The 15,834-nt window shown below is 43.9% G+C and overlaps 1 protein-coding gene and 1 long non-coding RNA gene across 5 annotated transcripts in view; one reads left to right on the top strand and one right to left on the bottom strand.

Moving 5' to 3' along the window:
• Nucleotides 1-15,834, bottom strand: part of LOC139071789 (uncharacterized) — a 96,743-nt gene that overhangs the window by 78,990 nt on the left and 1,919 nt on the right. The window lies entirely within an intron of this gene.
• Nucleotides 13,490-15,834, top strand: part of LOC107381746 (kinesin-like protein KIF23) — a 33,457-nt gene continuing 31,112 nt past the window's right edge. For all 4 annotated transcript variants that reach the window (XM_015953595.3, XM_015953594.3, XM_015953593.3 and 1 more), the window contains exons 1-4: nt 13,490-13,579; nt 15,138-15,204; nt 15,366-15,494; nt 15,580-15,685. In XM_015953595.3, coding sequence (XP_015809081.3) covers nt 13,566-13,579; nt 15,138-15,204; nt 15,366-15,494; nt 15,580-15,685 — 316 coding nt within the window. In that variant the 5' untranslated portion in view covers nt 13,490-13,565. The remainder of the gene's footprint in view (nt 13,580-15,137; nt 15,205-15,365; nt 15,495-15,579; nt 15,686-15,834) is intronic.

Below are 15,834 nucleotides of genomic sequence, written 5' to 3'. Positions count from 1 at the left end.
AGCTTATTTTTGAATGTGTCAGGATCCGGGGCTGTGGTTTGTGTTTATTTTCTTTTTGCCTTCAAAAGCAGGTAACACCTAAATTAACTGTTTTTTTTTTGTTTGTTTGTTTTTGCTGATAACCTGTATTGATGATCTAATGATGCTATAGACGTGTAATCATTAGTTTGGCATTTTAGTGCAACTTACTTTTAACTTAATATTTCAGCCCAAAACCGTAATTTTATAAAATCTGCTCCACATTCATTTAGAATCAGCTGATGGCTAAGCTGATAAACGTGATGTCAGCAAACTACTACGTGGATGCACTGCACTTGTCAGGTGAGGCAACCGCACCTCCACCTGGCTCAACCACTCACCTGCCAATTCGACATGTTGGCGCTCGGAGCCGCTCACCTCTGACAAAAATGTCCCCGCTCCCCTTTTCATCATCACGGTTGAAAGGAAATCTTCCAGAATGCTGCAGAATCAGTGGTCCAATCTCAATACTCGCACTACGCCCTGCGGACTTCTGCAAAGTGCACTTGGAGAAAGTGCGTTGTAAGGCTTAGATTGCGTAGTACACAAGTATGCAAATAATTGCAGAATTGAGACCGGGAATTGAGACCGGGAGCATTGCGTCATCCATCGCCACACATGCTGGGATGCTGACCGCAGTGATACTTTTTCAAAAACTTTTGACAACTTTTAAACAAACAGCCAAACAATTATGTGAAATAAATTTACATTTATTGCTGCTTTGTCTAAAAGTTTCAGAGCATAACTAATCGTCCTAAACATTTCATTAGAAAATACGTATTTTTAGAAATTAAACTAGAGCCTTTTCTCCTGCAGCAATGACTTGTGGGTAATACCCTTGCCCGAGGTCCACATCGCTGCAAACTTGGGAAGTGCAGATTAAGGGTGTGATGGGGCGTGGTCAACTTCTGCACTTGAGAATCGGGGCACCCTACGCACTCGCACCCCGAGCTGGGAATGCACAATTAAAGGGTGTAAGGGTGAAGGATTGGGCCTGTGTCTGCTCTTCTCCTGAGCGGTAAGTCTACTGTGAGTGTGTGCTTGCGTGCACGCACGAGTGCGCACACTCTCGTTAACTTGGTTTTAGACTGAGAAACTCCGACAGCAGCGGAAAGGGGGGGGGGAATTGAGGGAGTTGCTATCACTGCCTCAGTGTCGCTCTCTCTGTTCATAAGTCTCCACCTATGCCTTGACCTCCACTTTTACAGGCTTGTTAAAAGGCTGGAGATGCTCAGGGAGATTCCTCAGCTGATTACCTCAGCAGAGTCACTTTGCTCACCTGCTGCCAATCATAATCAGACAGGATGAATAAAGGAACCAGCTGCTCACCGCCAGACTGTTTGCCTTACTGGGAACATCCAGCCACCTGAACTTGTTCAGACCTTATGAAATGAAATTAAACTCGGCCTGTTCTCCACCCGCCTTTGTTGCACAATTCTTGACTCAACTCACACTGACACCTTCAGCCTCTCAGACTCGCCTCTGCAGCTCTTTGTCTCTGCCCTCCAGAACCACAGCTGAATAATTCCCTGCCTTTTGGATCTTCTCCCATCGTGTCATCCTCCCATCCTTTAGTGCGTCTCCTGTCCAACCTCCAATGTTACGCTGTAAGCCAATTCATCTTTCATTATCATCATTCTCCTGATAGCTGTACTCACCTTCAAGTTGCTCCAGTCACTGCTTCTGCTGACATTCTCCTTCAATCTCATCCCAGTAAAAAAAAAAAAAAAAAAACGTAAACTGTAATTCTATATTCCTCCTCGTCTCGTTCGACACCTCCTGTGTTATTTCTTCTAGTGGTCCAATCTCTGGTTCCAGAACCCAGCTCCCTACCTACCAGCCTTTACTAGTTCCTGAAAATAAACATTTTTGTATTTACATCATCTCATGGTCTCCTGAGAGTTTCTCACATATGTTGGTTATATTCTAAAAACCAATGACAGAATGGGGGAAAGTTATTTTAAGTTTTGTGTGAAAGGCGTGTATCACCAAACTGGCATAATTGAAACTGACACAGAGAAAAGCAGAAGAAAAATGGCTGAAATTTTAGCAAACTTAATCTGTCTTTCAGGAGAAAAGGACCACCATCAATTTTGCTGTGTGGTAAGTAGCAGCTTCGCAGATTCTGTGGTGATGGCAAATATCTGACTTGCCAACGTCTGCTTTGTAGTCATAGTATTTATGAATTTTCATAAGCTGATAAATCTCAAAGTAATGAAGTGGTTTAAACACACATCATTACTTTGCATTTAAATAAAGTACAACATATGTGTGATTCAGGGCATAAGGCAAAGCAGATTAGAAAACTGCTCTTTTAGCTCCATGTACTTGCATTCATTAATTTTTTTTGTTGTTGTTGTTCTTCCGGGAACCCGTCAGCTGACCACCAGAAAGGGACGATGTACTGGTCTGCCAGTTTCTAGTTAACTGGATGGAAGCAGGAGAACTCTAATCTTTAAAGTCTGTTTTTTTTTCACCCTCTGCTGGACCAAAACTATTACTACAGGCAGTGTTCATAAAGCTAAACAAGACAAAACTTACCACTTCCTGTAGTTCCCTCCAAAATGTTCCTGCCGGATGAGGAACATCCGAATCTGAAAATTGATGCTGGACTTAAATTTGATGCTCACATCAACTCAGTGATCCGGTCCAGTTTCTTTCACCTGAGACGTCTTGCAAAAATCAAGCCTATGCTGTCGAGAGCCCACCTGGAGCGGGTACTGTATGCATTTGTAATTTTTAGGCTTGATTACTGCAACTCTCTTTATTCAGGGTTGTGTCAGTCATCACTGCGTCGCCTACAGGTTGTGCAGAACAGCGCAGCTAGGTTCCTGACTGGGACCAGGAAACGGGACCACATCAGTCCGGTTCTGGCCTCCCTGCACTGGCTTCCGGTTTGCTATCGTTCACAATTCAAAATCCTCGTCTTTGTTTACAATTTCTTCCAGGGTGGTGCTCCCCCCTATCTGGCCACACTCCTGAACAGACATTCCCCATCACGCGCTCTGCGCTCCTCTGACCAGGGCCTGCTCGTTGTCCCTCATTCTAGGTGTGGTACTCACGGGGACTGGGCTTTCTCAGTCCTAGCACCGTCACTCTGGAATCAGTTGTCACCCTCAGTTAGGCTGTCCCCATCTCTGCCAGTCTTTAAGAGTCACCTAAAAACACACCACCTCCGCTTGGCGTTTCCTGAACATGTTTGATTCGGCCCTCTTTTATGTTGAATTTATTTCACAGTTTTCATTGGTTCACTCTATCCCTTGTTTTATCCATCTATCCTGTACTAGAATGTTTCACCTTTTTTTGTAATTTGTAATTTGAATTGCTTTTATTTTTGAATTGCTTTTATTTTTGATTTATTCACTATATTTGTACTTCTACTGTACCAAGTTCAGTGCCTTGGGCTTCCTGACAGGGTTGCGGAAGGCGCTTTATAAATAAAGCTTTGATTGATTGATTGATTGAAAATAAAACGTACCACTTAAAAATTACTACGGAGTGTTAACAGCATAGTTAGTAGTATAATGGGAAAGCCAAAACATATTTTATACAAACTACTGAAACTCAAATCTATTTTATCTGTGTTCCAAAAGTTTAAATCAACAAGCTAAAGGAGGAATTATTAGCAGCTAGCTACATCTCTGCAAGCATCAGATCATACCATCGACATATATACTGGACACAAAAATAAACAATAATGAACAAGAGTCTGCTTCTAGACTTGCAGAAAGAGAAAGAATAGAAAAAAATGGGACACACAATACATCAGGAGCAAGCTATCACCGCGTCAACCTGATGATGAAATATAAAATCAACATTATTTAACTGAACAATCACACAATAAATCATAGTGCATTTAGTGGCAACGACAGCCTTAAGACATGTGTTGAACGTGCCCAAGCCCATACTTTTGAGAGCACCATGTGAGCACCTGTGTGTGTACACGCACTTATTTATGTAAGGTTTCTCTATAAAAGCATCCAATAGAGTGTGAGGGACCACAGATTTGCCCCCCAAAGATGTGTACGAGATGGGGGGAGCTCCAAGTCCCAGAGATCCAGGCGCTGCCCCAGAACACAGGAATCCCAAGGATACTGCAACCAGAAAGGCCCCCGCCCCCCTCGAGAGGCACAGAGGATCGCCCCGGGGGGCCACAACCAGCAGCCCGCAGAGTCCCGGGAGATATCAGCGGCAAGCCCACAGGCCCGCCCGCAGCCTCCCACCCCCTAGCCGTCCGAGCCCGGGAACCAGCGACCCGGGACCCAGGGGCGACCACCCCCGCCGGGGACCCAGCAGAGCCCAGGGACCCAGACTCCACCAGGCAGCCACCGGGACTGATCAGGCAGATGCCAAAAATCTTAAACCCCTTGATCTGGGAGCCACGAACACTCAGGCAGACCAAGGCACCGCACCCCACACCAAGTGTGGCAGGGGAAGGGGAGACGAAGATCTATATCATCAAAAGAAGTCCCAGGAGAAGAGAGGAGTCAAAGGCCCCACCTGACATATACAGTCATACACAAACACAGTCACACACTCCCTCCCTCATGCTCACACATGCACATACAACCAAAGACTTACAAAAATGCACACCGGACACCCACTCATGCTCCCCATACACACCCTATTCACTCTGGTCCCGGTACTGCTGCACATTGCGTACAACCATCACCGGTTACCAGAATTTGATCCTTTCCGCTGGGGTGCTGATGAGCAGGCTCCCCCGCCCAACGCTGAGCACAGCAACCCACCACCCCAGACCCCAACCAGACGGCCAGATCTTCCTCCTAGCCTCCAGCCCCAGGAAGCCAAGCAACAACAGAGGTGTGCTAAGACCCCTAGTCTCCCTCCCCCTGCTCCAATATAGTGTTGTGTGTTCATGAGGTGTATTCCATGGCTGTGGTGAGCGGGCAGTGCGGGCATTGTCTGGCCTATGCCAGCTGATGCCACCAGACCACCCCACTTGCACCCACAGCCCTCGGTGTCTAAGTGCAGTTTTAAATTGGAAGTGGGCACTGGCACTCGGGACGAGGCTGAGAAATCCCCCTGCCAAGTGCTGTTGAATGTGTTCACTCCCAAGGCCCTAAGTGTGTGTTTGCGTGGAATGTCGTTGGTGGAAGTGTATAAGGTGCAAATAAAATTGGGGGACAGGTTGCCACAGGAATGTTGAAATGGGGTCCATACCCGCACTCCCTAACTTGTCCACCCCCCAAGGTCCTATGTGCATGTTTGTGAGATGATGTGAGGGAGCAGGAGGAAAAAAATATGCAGGGATGGGGAGGAATGGCTGGTTGGGCTTAGCCCTGCAGGGAGCCAGCTCCTCCACTGGTCCCAATAGGCACCTCTGTTGTCAAACTGCCACCCAGGGCATGGAGACCCCGGCCCATCCTGCCAGGGCCCAAAGCAACAGCATTACAGAGCCTCACGGAGTCCGAGGGCACCAACCCAGCCCCACCCCTGCAGAATATCTATGCCCATCCCTACATTTGCACAACTTCCAGAATATATAAGACATAGGACATCCAGGTAAGGTTGGGTCCTCCCCCTCCTGGACCCCCCCCCCCCCCCCCCCCCCCCCCGTGATGGGACAGCAGAGGAGCCAAGGTCTACCTGAGGCCCCTGAACCCGGGCCAGGCACTGCTGCATGTTCCTGCCTTCTTCCCGGCAGCATACATGTCAGGACCCGACCCCCAAGGCCCCGCCCAGATCCCCACACGGGGCCGGCCACCCCGAGCCCCCAGGCTCCCACCCAGACCCACCATGGGGTAATGCAGCTGCCAGGCAGTGACCCATGGTCGCCTCCAAGATCCCCAAGGGGCCCCACTCACAACCAGCAGTAGTCCACCCCCCGAGGCAACCCAAGCACCTCCAGAGGGGGGCAACGGGCCCCCAGTCCCAGACACACCCAGTGAACCCACCTCCAGGGAACATCCAGATACTCCAAACTCAGACCCTCCACCCCCCCACCCACATCATCCCGCAGGACAATATCAATGGTCCCCCATTATTGCTATGTGATGGAGCCGATCAAAGGAGCCCAGAGAGATTGATTTGAAGTGGAAGCAGAGGTTAAATCAAGTGTAATATGATCTAACAAAAGATTTCTATACTGGTTAATGCAGAGAGTATCTCTATTTTTCCAATTCAAGAGGATAGTTTTCTTAGCGATGCATATGGCACTCAGAACCACATGAACCAAAGATGTTTCAATCGGGACATCGTCCAGGTTTCCCAGTAAACAAAGAGAGGGGGAAGTTGGGATATGACATTTCAGACATTTTGACAGATCTTCACATACTCTACCCCAAAATTCCTGGACAGGTGGACAGGACCACAGTGCATGAATGTAATTGTCAGGAACGACACGGCTGGTAACACTAAACCAAAACTGGTGACTTTACTCTTCAATTTCCATCTCAAAATATTCGACGGAAAACAGAAGCCTTTCGACGTTGGAAACAAGAAGAAACTGGAACGAAAATGGCGGCCAACAAGAGAAAGTCAAATGCTACAGGTGACACACCTACAAAAGCACTCAGCAAAAACCGCAAGACTCTTGATGATGACGATTTTGCTGAGAATATAATCGCCTCAATAACAGGGATCATAAATGAAAGAGCGGATGGTTTACAAACCAGTATAAGTGAACTAAAAGAGTCTGTGGAATTTGTGCATTCCGAGCTAAAAGACGTGAAAATTAAAATGGCGGAAACCATAGGCAGAGTTAACAAAACTGAGAAAAAACTACAAGAAATGGAAAACAAGATACTCGAGTTATCTAGATATAAAAAAAGATGGGACCTACGTCTGTTTGGCCTGAAAGAAGAAAAAGGTGAAAACATCCGAACCAAAGTTGTCACTATCTGTCAGAAAGTGGAGCCTAGCTTCAAAGACAAGTACCCAGATGTCATTGACGGCATTCATCGTATGGGTCGAGCCGCTGAAGACGGACGTCCTCGAGGAATCGTCATCCAGATCTCCATGAGACACCATCGTGATGCGGTACGGAAGGCCGCAAAAAAATCATCTTTCCTAAAGGCAGAGAATCTACGTTTTAAGGAAGATCTTTCACCTGAGGATCGCCTTCAAAGAAGCCTGATATGGCCCATGGTCGAGAAAGCACGAAAAGAAGGGAAAGTGGCCTTCTTTGTGGGAGCCAAGGCCTTCTTCATCGACGGAGGAGGGAAAAAAGAGAACAATTGTGCCCCAAACATCTGTACCACAGAGTAAAAAGTTGTGGGGAAGAATACACAAAACAATGCTGGTTAGTGTTAAAATGAAAAGACATAGTTCATTTAAATGCAGCTCAATTACTTTATTCTATGTTTTTGTTATGGGAGCCTGTCACTTAGCAGTTTTTGTTTTATATCTACATAAACGTTCTATCGTTATAAGACAACATTTCAGGTTTAAAACTAGTTTCATTTAACGCACGAGGATTAAAAGATAACACTAAAACAAAGGCAGTTTTTTAAACAGCTTAAAGCGGATTTATGTTTAATTCAAGAAACTCATTCTGTAACTAATGATGCAAACTTCTGGAGAACACAGTGGGGAAATGAGATATGGCTCTCTCATAGCTCAAATCAGTCAGCAGGTGTTGCCATTTTAAAACATAACAAGTGGGAAGGTTCTATACTCTACCTCAGATGCAAATGGTCATTACATACTTTTAATTTTAATGCTAGATGAAAACGTTTACCTTATAGGGTGTGTTTATGGCTACAATTCGAAAAAGGAAAATTCTGAACTCTTTGATATCCTGGAAAATAAAATAACTAATTTATCAAAAACATAGAAAAATCTTTACATTATATTGGGTGGAGATTTCAACTGTACCTTTAATGATAATATAGATAGATTTCCTGGCAAAAATTCAACCACAGACGCAAGCTTAAGCAACTTTATGTACACATTTGGGTTGATAGACATATAGAGAAAAGCTAACGGAGATAAAATTGACTTTACATGGCAAACTAAATCCGGCTCATCAAAAATCAAGAATAGATTTTTGGTTAACAGCAGACCACATAGCAAAGAAAATAAAATGTGACATTATACCTGCACCTCTTTCAGACCACGAATTAATTACCCTTGATCTGAATAACTCAAGCCCTCTCAATGAAAACAGGACTTTTACATATTGGAAACTTAATAATTCACTCTTACAAAAAACCGAACTAGGGAAAAATATTAAAGAAACAATAGAAAAGTACTGGATTATTGCATACTCTCAAAACTCATTCAGAAATAACAGGGAATTATTAAAATATGAATTAAGGAACATATTAATGAAAGCAGGCACAGAGCATGCAAAAGTCCTAAAAGAAAAGGAAATAACATATCCCTAAGTTATATTTTACCAGAAAATCTATCAGAAAATGACCATGCTAGATTAAAGGATTTACAAATTAATCTTGACAACATGTATATCTCTAAAGCTAAAGGAGCATTTATATGCTCAAGAAAGAAATGGCTAGAAGAGGGTGAGCAAAATACTTCTTTCTTTTTTAAACTAGAGAAACAATATCAAAAAAACAACTCAATTACAAAACTGAAAATAGATAATAACATTTAAGAAGATCCTACTCAAATTTCAGAATTCTGTGAACATTTTTACAAAAATCTTTATAAGACAAAAATCTCAGATGACAGAGTGGATCAATTTATGAATTCCTTAAATAATATTAAACAAATAAGTGAAACCCCCAAAAAGATTGTGACTCCCAGATCACTAGCAAAGACATAGAAATTGCCATTAACGAACTAAAATTTAATAAACCTGCGGGCACGGATGGGCTAACTACAGAGTTTTACAAGAAATATTCCAAGGAATTATCACCATTCTTATACAAAGTTTATGTCGAAAGCTTGGAATACGGAGCACCTCCTCCAACAATGTCCCAAAGGCCATAAGGTTGGCCTAACCTTACCCGCTAAACCAAACAAAGACAAATTAATATTAGATAATTGGTGTCCTATTACCCTACTTCAAAACGATTGCAAAATAATTGCAAGTTGCAAGACTCAAAAGTAATCTTGATGAAATTATTGATGAAACCCAAAGCCTGCTTTGTTACGGGAAGACACATAACCAATAACATCAGACTAGATATATTAGATTATTCAGACTTAACTGAAGATGATGGATTTATTTTATTTTTAGATTTCTTTAAAGCTTTTGACACAATAGAACACAATTTTATGTTTAAAGCGCTAGAAAAATTCGGCTTTGGAGAACCATTCATAAAAAATATTCAGATGCTTTATAACAATAGCAACGCAACTATAAAACTAGCCAGTGGTGGCTCCAAAAGATTTTATATCAAAAGAGGCCTTAAACAAGGCTGCCCAGCCTCTCCCTACTTATTTATATTGGCAATGCAAATCTTATCGACTATTATTAAAAAAAAGTTACTTACAAGGTATACATATGGCTAATAGAAACTTTATCATCTCCCAACTCGCTGATGATACAGCCCTCTTTCTGAAAAACAAAAATGAAATTAAAAAAGCCGATTTTTCATCGCTAAACACTACTTATAAAAATCAAATACGTTAAAAACCTTTTAAAAAATCCTTATTCCATATGGAACGCAATACCTTTATACATTTTTAATACGGTTGGTGGTTTACCATTTTTACTAAGATGTAACTACAACGAGCTTAAAATCCCGCTGAAACTATCACTTTATCACAAGCAAATGTTACTATGCTGGTCACTCATGTACAAACACAACTTTTCATCTCACAAATATTACATTTAGAACAATAATGATATTAAATTCAAGAATAAAACACTTTTCAGTAAAAAATGGTATGATAAAGGCATAATCTTGGTCAGTCAGTTGCTGGATGAAAATGGTAATTTACTGTCATACTCACAATTCATGACTCTTTACCAATTCCCTGTGCCAACCAAAGACTATGCCATTATATTTGATGCAATACCCAGCAGCGTACTTCAACTTCTATCATCAGGGAGCCGTACCATCTCGGACTTTGTATGCTAGTGTTAGCAATTTGGATTTGATGCGTGCAGCTAGCGGTAGCCAGTGGAGCTCAGTGAACAGAGGGGTGACATGTGCTCTTTTTGGCTGACTGAAGACCAGATGCGCCATTGCGTTGGACCATTTGAAGAGGTCTCACAGTACAGGCTGGAAGACCAGTTAGAAGGGCATTAATCGAGGCGGGAGATTACAGTAGATTGCACCATGCGCTGGGTGGCATGTTGAGTTAGGTATGATCTGATCTTTCGTATGTTATACAGTGCAAAGCGGCATGAACGAGCAACAGAGGCATCTTTAAAGGTCAAGTGTTCATCAATCACAACTCCCAGATTTCGAACTGCCTTTGAAGGAGCCAGAGATAGTTTTGCTGGGATGACAAGTAGTTCAGTTTTAGAGAGGTTGAGTTGGAGATGGTGGGATTTCATCCATTTGACATGTCAGAGAGTTAGTTTGCCCTGGTACCAAGTGTAAGTGCCTAGGTCGCAGGTCGATGATAGATTTTGTAGTCGTATCATCTGACCTGCGGCCGTATGTTTTGGACACCCGAGTGAAGAGAGGGGCGGAGCTGTCAACTGATCACCACCTGGTGGTGAGTTGGATCAGATGGCAAGGGAACATGCCGCGTAGACCTGGCAGACCCAAACGCATAGTGAGGGTCTGCTGGGAACGCCTGGCAGAAGAACCTGTCAAGACGGTCTTCAACTCCCACCTCCGGCAGAGCTTTGACCACGTCCCGAGAGCAGTGGGGGACATTGAGTCCGAGTGGGCCTTGTTCCACTCTGCGATTGTCGAGGCGGCTGTTGCTAGCTGTGGTCGTAATGTGGCTGGTGCCAGTCGTGGTGGCAACCCCCGTACCCGCTGGTGGACACCAGAGGTTCGGGGAGCCGTCAGGCTGAAGAAGGAGGCCTACAGGGCGTGGCTGGTCTGTGGGTCTCCGGAGGCAGCAGACAGGTACTGGATAGCCAAGCGGGGTGCAGCAGTGGCAGTTGCCGAGGCAAAATCTCGGGCATGGGAGGAGTTTGGTGAGGCCATGGAGAAAGACTATCGATCGGCTCCAAAGAGGTTCTGGCAAACTGTCCGGCGCCTCAGGAGAGGAAGGCAGCAACTCGCTCACACTGTTTACAGTGGGGATGGGGAGCTGCTGACGTCAACTAGGGCTATAGTCGGACGGTGGAAGGAATACTTTGAGGAGCTCCTCAATCCCACCAATGCGCATTCCGAGGAGGAACCAGAGCTGGGAGGCCTGGGGATGGACTGTCCGATCTCGGGGGCAGAAGTTGCTGAGGTAGTCAAACAACTACACAGCGGCGGAGCCCCGGGGGCGGATGAGGTTCGTCCTGGGTATCTCAAGGCTATGGATGTTGTAGGGCTGTCATGGTTGACACGTCTCTACAACATTGCGTGGTCATCGGGGGCAGTTCCTAGGGAGTGGCAGACTGGGGTGGTGGTCCCCATCTTTAAGAAGGGTGACCTGAGGGTGTGTTCCAACTATAGGGGGATCACACTCCTCAGCCTCCCTGGAAAGGTCTACGCCAAGGTACTGGAGAGGAGGGTCCGATCGATAGTTGAATCTCAGATAGAGGAGGAGCAATGTGGTTTTCGTCCTGGCCGTGGAACTGTGGACCAGCTCTATACCCTTGCAAGGGTGATGGAGGGGGCATGGGAGTTTGCCCAACCAATCCACATGTGCTTTGTGGATTTGGAGAAGGCTTATGACCGTGTCCCCAGGGGCACCCTGTGGGGGACACTCCAGGAGTATGGGGTGGGTGGCTTTCTGTTAAGGGCCATTCAGTCCCTTTACCAGAGGAGCGTGAGTTTGGTCCGCATAGCCGGTAGTAAGTCGGACCTGTTCCCAGTGAGGGTTGGACTCCGCCAGGGCTGCCCTTTGTCACCGGTTCTGTTCATCACTTTTATGGACAGAATTTCTAGACGCAGCCGTGGTGTGGAGTGTGTCGAGTTTGGTGGCAGGAGAATCTCGTCTCTGCTTTTTGCGGATGATGTGGTCCTCCTAGCTTCATCCAGCTCTGACCTTCAGCTCTTCCTGGGTAGGTTCGCGGCCGAATGTGAAGCGGCTGGGATGAGGATCAGCACCTCCAAATCTGAGACCATGGTTCTCGACCGGAAAAGGGTGGCTTGCCACCTCCGGGTCGGGGGAGAGGTCCTACCTCAAGTGGAGGAGTTTAAGTATCTCGGGGTCTTGTTCACGAGTGAGGGTAGGAGGGATCGGGAGATCGACAGGCGGATTGGTTCGGCGTCTGCAGTGATGCGGACGCTGAGCCGATCTGTCGTGGGGAAGAGGGAGCTGAGCCAGAAAGCCAGGCTCTCGATTTACCGGTCGATCTACGTCCCAATCCTCACCTATGGTCATGAGCTTTGGGTAATGACCGAAAGAACGAGATTGCGGATACAAGCGGCCGAAATGAGTTTCCTCCGTAGGGTGGCCAGGCTCAGCCTTAGAGATAGGGTGAGGAGCTCGGACATTCGGGAGGGACTCGGAGTAGAACCGCTGCTCCTCCGGATCGAAAGGAGCCAGTTGAGGTGGTTTGGGCATCTGGTCAGGATGCCTCCTGGACGCCTCCCCGGGGAGGTGTTTCGGGCATGTCCTGCCGGCAGAAGGCCCCCGGGTCGACCCAGGACACGTTGGAGAGGTTACATCTCCAATCTGGTCCGGGAACGCCTTGGGGTCTTGCCGGAGGACCTGGTGGACAAGGCCGGGGAGAGGACGGCCTGGAGCTCCCTAATTGGGATGCTGCCCCCGCGACCCGGACCCGGATAAGCGGAGGAAGACGAAGACGAAGACGAAGAAGAGAGTTAGTTTGATATTCGTGCAGAGACAGCGTGGCCATCCGGTGGAAATGACAGATAGAGCTGGGTGTCGTCTGCATAGTATTGGTAGGAGAAGCCATGATCAAATGATCTCACCCAGTGAGGTGGTTTATATGGCAAAGAGAAGAGCTTTATACATCCCCTCTCCTCTTTCTCCTTCCACTCTTTCCTCTACTCTATTACTAATAGTATTACTAGTATACTCCCTATAGGGCAGAAAGATTAGGATAATTTTTTTAGCTTCATTTAAATAGAGAGGTAAATGTAAATTTTTAAATTGTTTAACTGAACTAAACTTAGTTGAGCTGGGTGCACACATCCATAGTGTTTAATACTGGTTCATAGAGTACTGGTCCTTTCTCAAATATACCCACAAGACCACAGCAATAAAGATTGGGATTTTTTTTCCAGCTTCGTTAAGGTGGCTAAAATGCTGGCTTCTAAACGGTTTAAATTAAATGTGTAAAAACTATAAACAATTTTACTAACAAGCTTTTGTTGCAGTTCAGGGAATTGCATTTCTAGCTAATTACTAGACCAAGATCAACTGGAACCAGCTGATCTTGATTTGACGGTGTAGGCGGGACTTCCGCTTTAAGGCGCTGTCTGATTGGTTAATGCGAAAGACTTCCGGATTAACGTTTCACTAGAGGGAATTTTCAAATCGAGGCGCTACTGCGAGCAGTTTAGAGAAGCCGGATATAATAAACAATGCAGAGAGCATGGTCAGTATTAATAATCTATTTTTATTCACTTATAAAATATAATTTGTATTAATTTTACAATTCCAATGTCTTACGGAGTTGACATTAAAAAAAATGGTCCGAAAATTGTTGACGATGCTTCACGACAGCAACAGACGTTAGCTTTTCGCTGTAGCAAAATAAATATGGCAGTTGCTCACCTCGCACATTAAAAGTTTAATATCCACGTAGTTTTCATCAGTGGTTTGCGACACCGGCTTACTGAAACATATGAAGCGATGGCTAGTTATAAAGAAGCCAGTTTAACGTGAGTATATTTAGAGTAATTTTCTCAATGGAAAGTTACACCTGGCTGAGCTAACCTAGCAATCATGTCTGAGCAGTGAACATTAATCTGAACCCTTATAGTTAAGTACAGTTTAAGAATTATCTTTACAACCTGTAGCGAGGAGAAAATGCTTGGATTTTCTAGCTTTTGATTTTAGTGATCTTATTATTTGAGTCAAGCAAGCAATGCATTTATCCTTTAAAAATATGTCTTATGTTAAAATTTACCTCAAACTTTAACATAGTTTTTATTTGAGTAAAATGTTTATTTTGAACATGAAAGAAAAGGAAAGGGGAAAAAAGCTAAATACAACAGAGACGAAAAATAACTAGAAAAATCATCTAAAAGGAGTGTGAGACAATAAAACCTTAAGTAAGATTTAATCAAATGTTTTCCTTCTTAACTCCTACACCTTTTATACTTGTTTAATCTGTTAAACTATGCCTGCTCACCACAACCATACAGTAAAATATTTAAAAGTAGATTAGATAGAACATAAAGGTCATATCTAAAGATCAAATATCATACTATGATTTCTTCAAATGTCAGAAGTAAATACATAATAATGAACTTCAAGGATTAGAAAAACATTCTGCAACTTGTTTAGACTCACAATATCAATAACATATATAAATGTATTTTTTTTATTTATTATGGGCCTTAGGAGAAAATTATTTAGCACTAATTAATTGTCTGGTTCATGTTTCTTATATTGCTGATTCCAACATTGGCCTTATTTGTCAGTAATGTAAAACCTGAAATGTTCCAAAGCTTCTGTCGGTGTTCCTAAACCCCAAATAAATGCCTAGGTCACTGGCATTAAAATCAGGGAAGAGCTGCAGACAATAGTTTGATTTTCATTAGTGATGCACCGATATTAATATCACTGTTATGGCCAATAATCAATATTTGCTGATACCAATACTGACATTAATGCTTCTAAAAGCAGATTTTGTATAGAATGAAAATTATTCAAGCTGAATTTACTTTATTATTTACACACACCACACACATTTACTATTCTGAGATGATTAGAATCACTGTCACATGACTAAACAAATACACATCACTCCCCTCACCCTCTGAAACAAATAAACAAATGGAAACAAGATGGAAAAAATATTACTTGTTAATATTGGTCCAGTTTTCATTATCGGACCAATACCGATATGTTAAATAACATTTGCAGATACCGATATTGACGCCGATATATTGCACATCCCTAATTTTCATTTCATTTCTTTGTTACAGGAAAGGCAAGACTCCTCGGAGGCCTGCCCTGAAGAAGACGAACAATGTGGAGAAAGACCCTGTGGGAGTAAGTTTCATCTAGTTTGTAAACCCAAATTAAATTTTTGTTTATCTTGATATTCAGTAATCATCATTTAGACCGTAAACATACAATAAACGGCAAAAATCAAAATCATAACAGTTTGCTTATTCTAAGAGGACCTGAACCTGATGTTTTTATTTTTTTAGGTTTACTGTCGCATACGTCCACTTGGTGCTGAAGATGAGGAATGTTGTGTTGAGATGATCAGCAGCAGCACCATTCAACTGCATGCACCCGATGGTCTGAAAGCCAATCGAAATGGTGAATATAAGGAGGCAAGTGTGTCGTTTCTGCTTCACAACTCTCCTGACCTCATTAGGTGGCTTTTCTGATTCAGTTTGTGTGATTATTTTCCTTTAGACTCAGTACTCCTTCACAAAGGTTTTTGGTATTAATACCGGTCAAATGGAGCTGTTTGAGGATGTTGCTAGGCCGCTGGTAGAGGACCTCATCCAGTGTAAAAATGGTGAGTTCACGTTAAAAACACGAATGGCTCATTCACTTGTGGACAAATCTAAAGTGATGCTCAGAAATAAAAGTAAAGATAACTCATCTGATATAACGTAGATTATAATCTGGCTCAATCCAGATAATAAAACAAATAATTAAACCTGC

The sequence above is a fragment of the Nothobranchius furzeri genome, chromosome 9 (assembly GCF_043380555.1).
Source record: "Nothobranchius furzeri strain GRZ-AD chromosome 9, NfurGRZ-RIMD1, whole genome shotgun sequence".
NCBI lineage: Eukaryota > Metazoa > Chordata > Actinopteri > Cyprinodontiformes > Nothobranchiidae > Nothobranchius > Nothobranchius furzeri.
The sequence above is the reverse complement of the archived record's forward strand: the minus strand, read 5'-3'. Positions and strand labels throughout refer to the sequence as shown.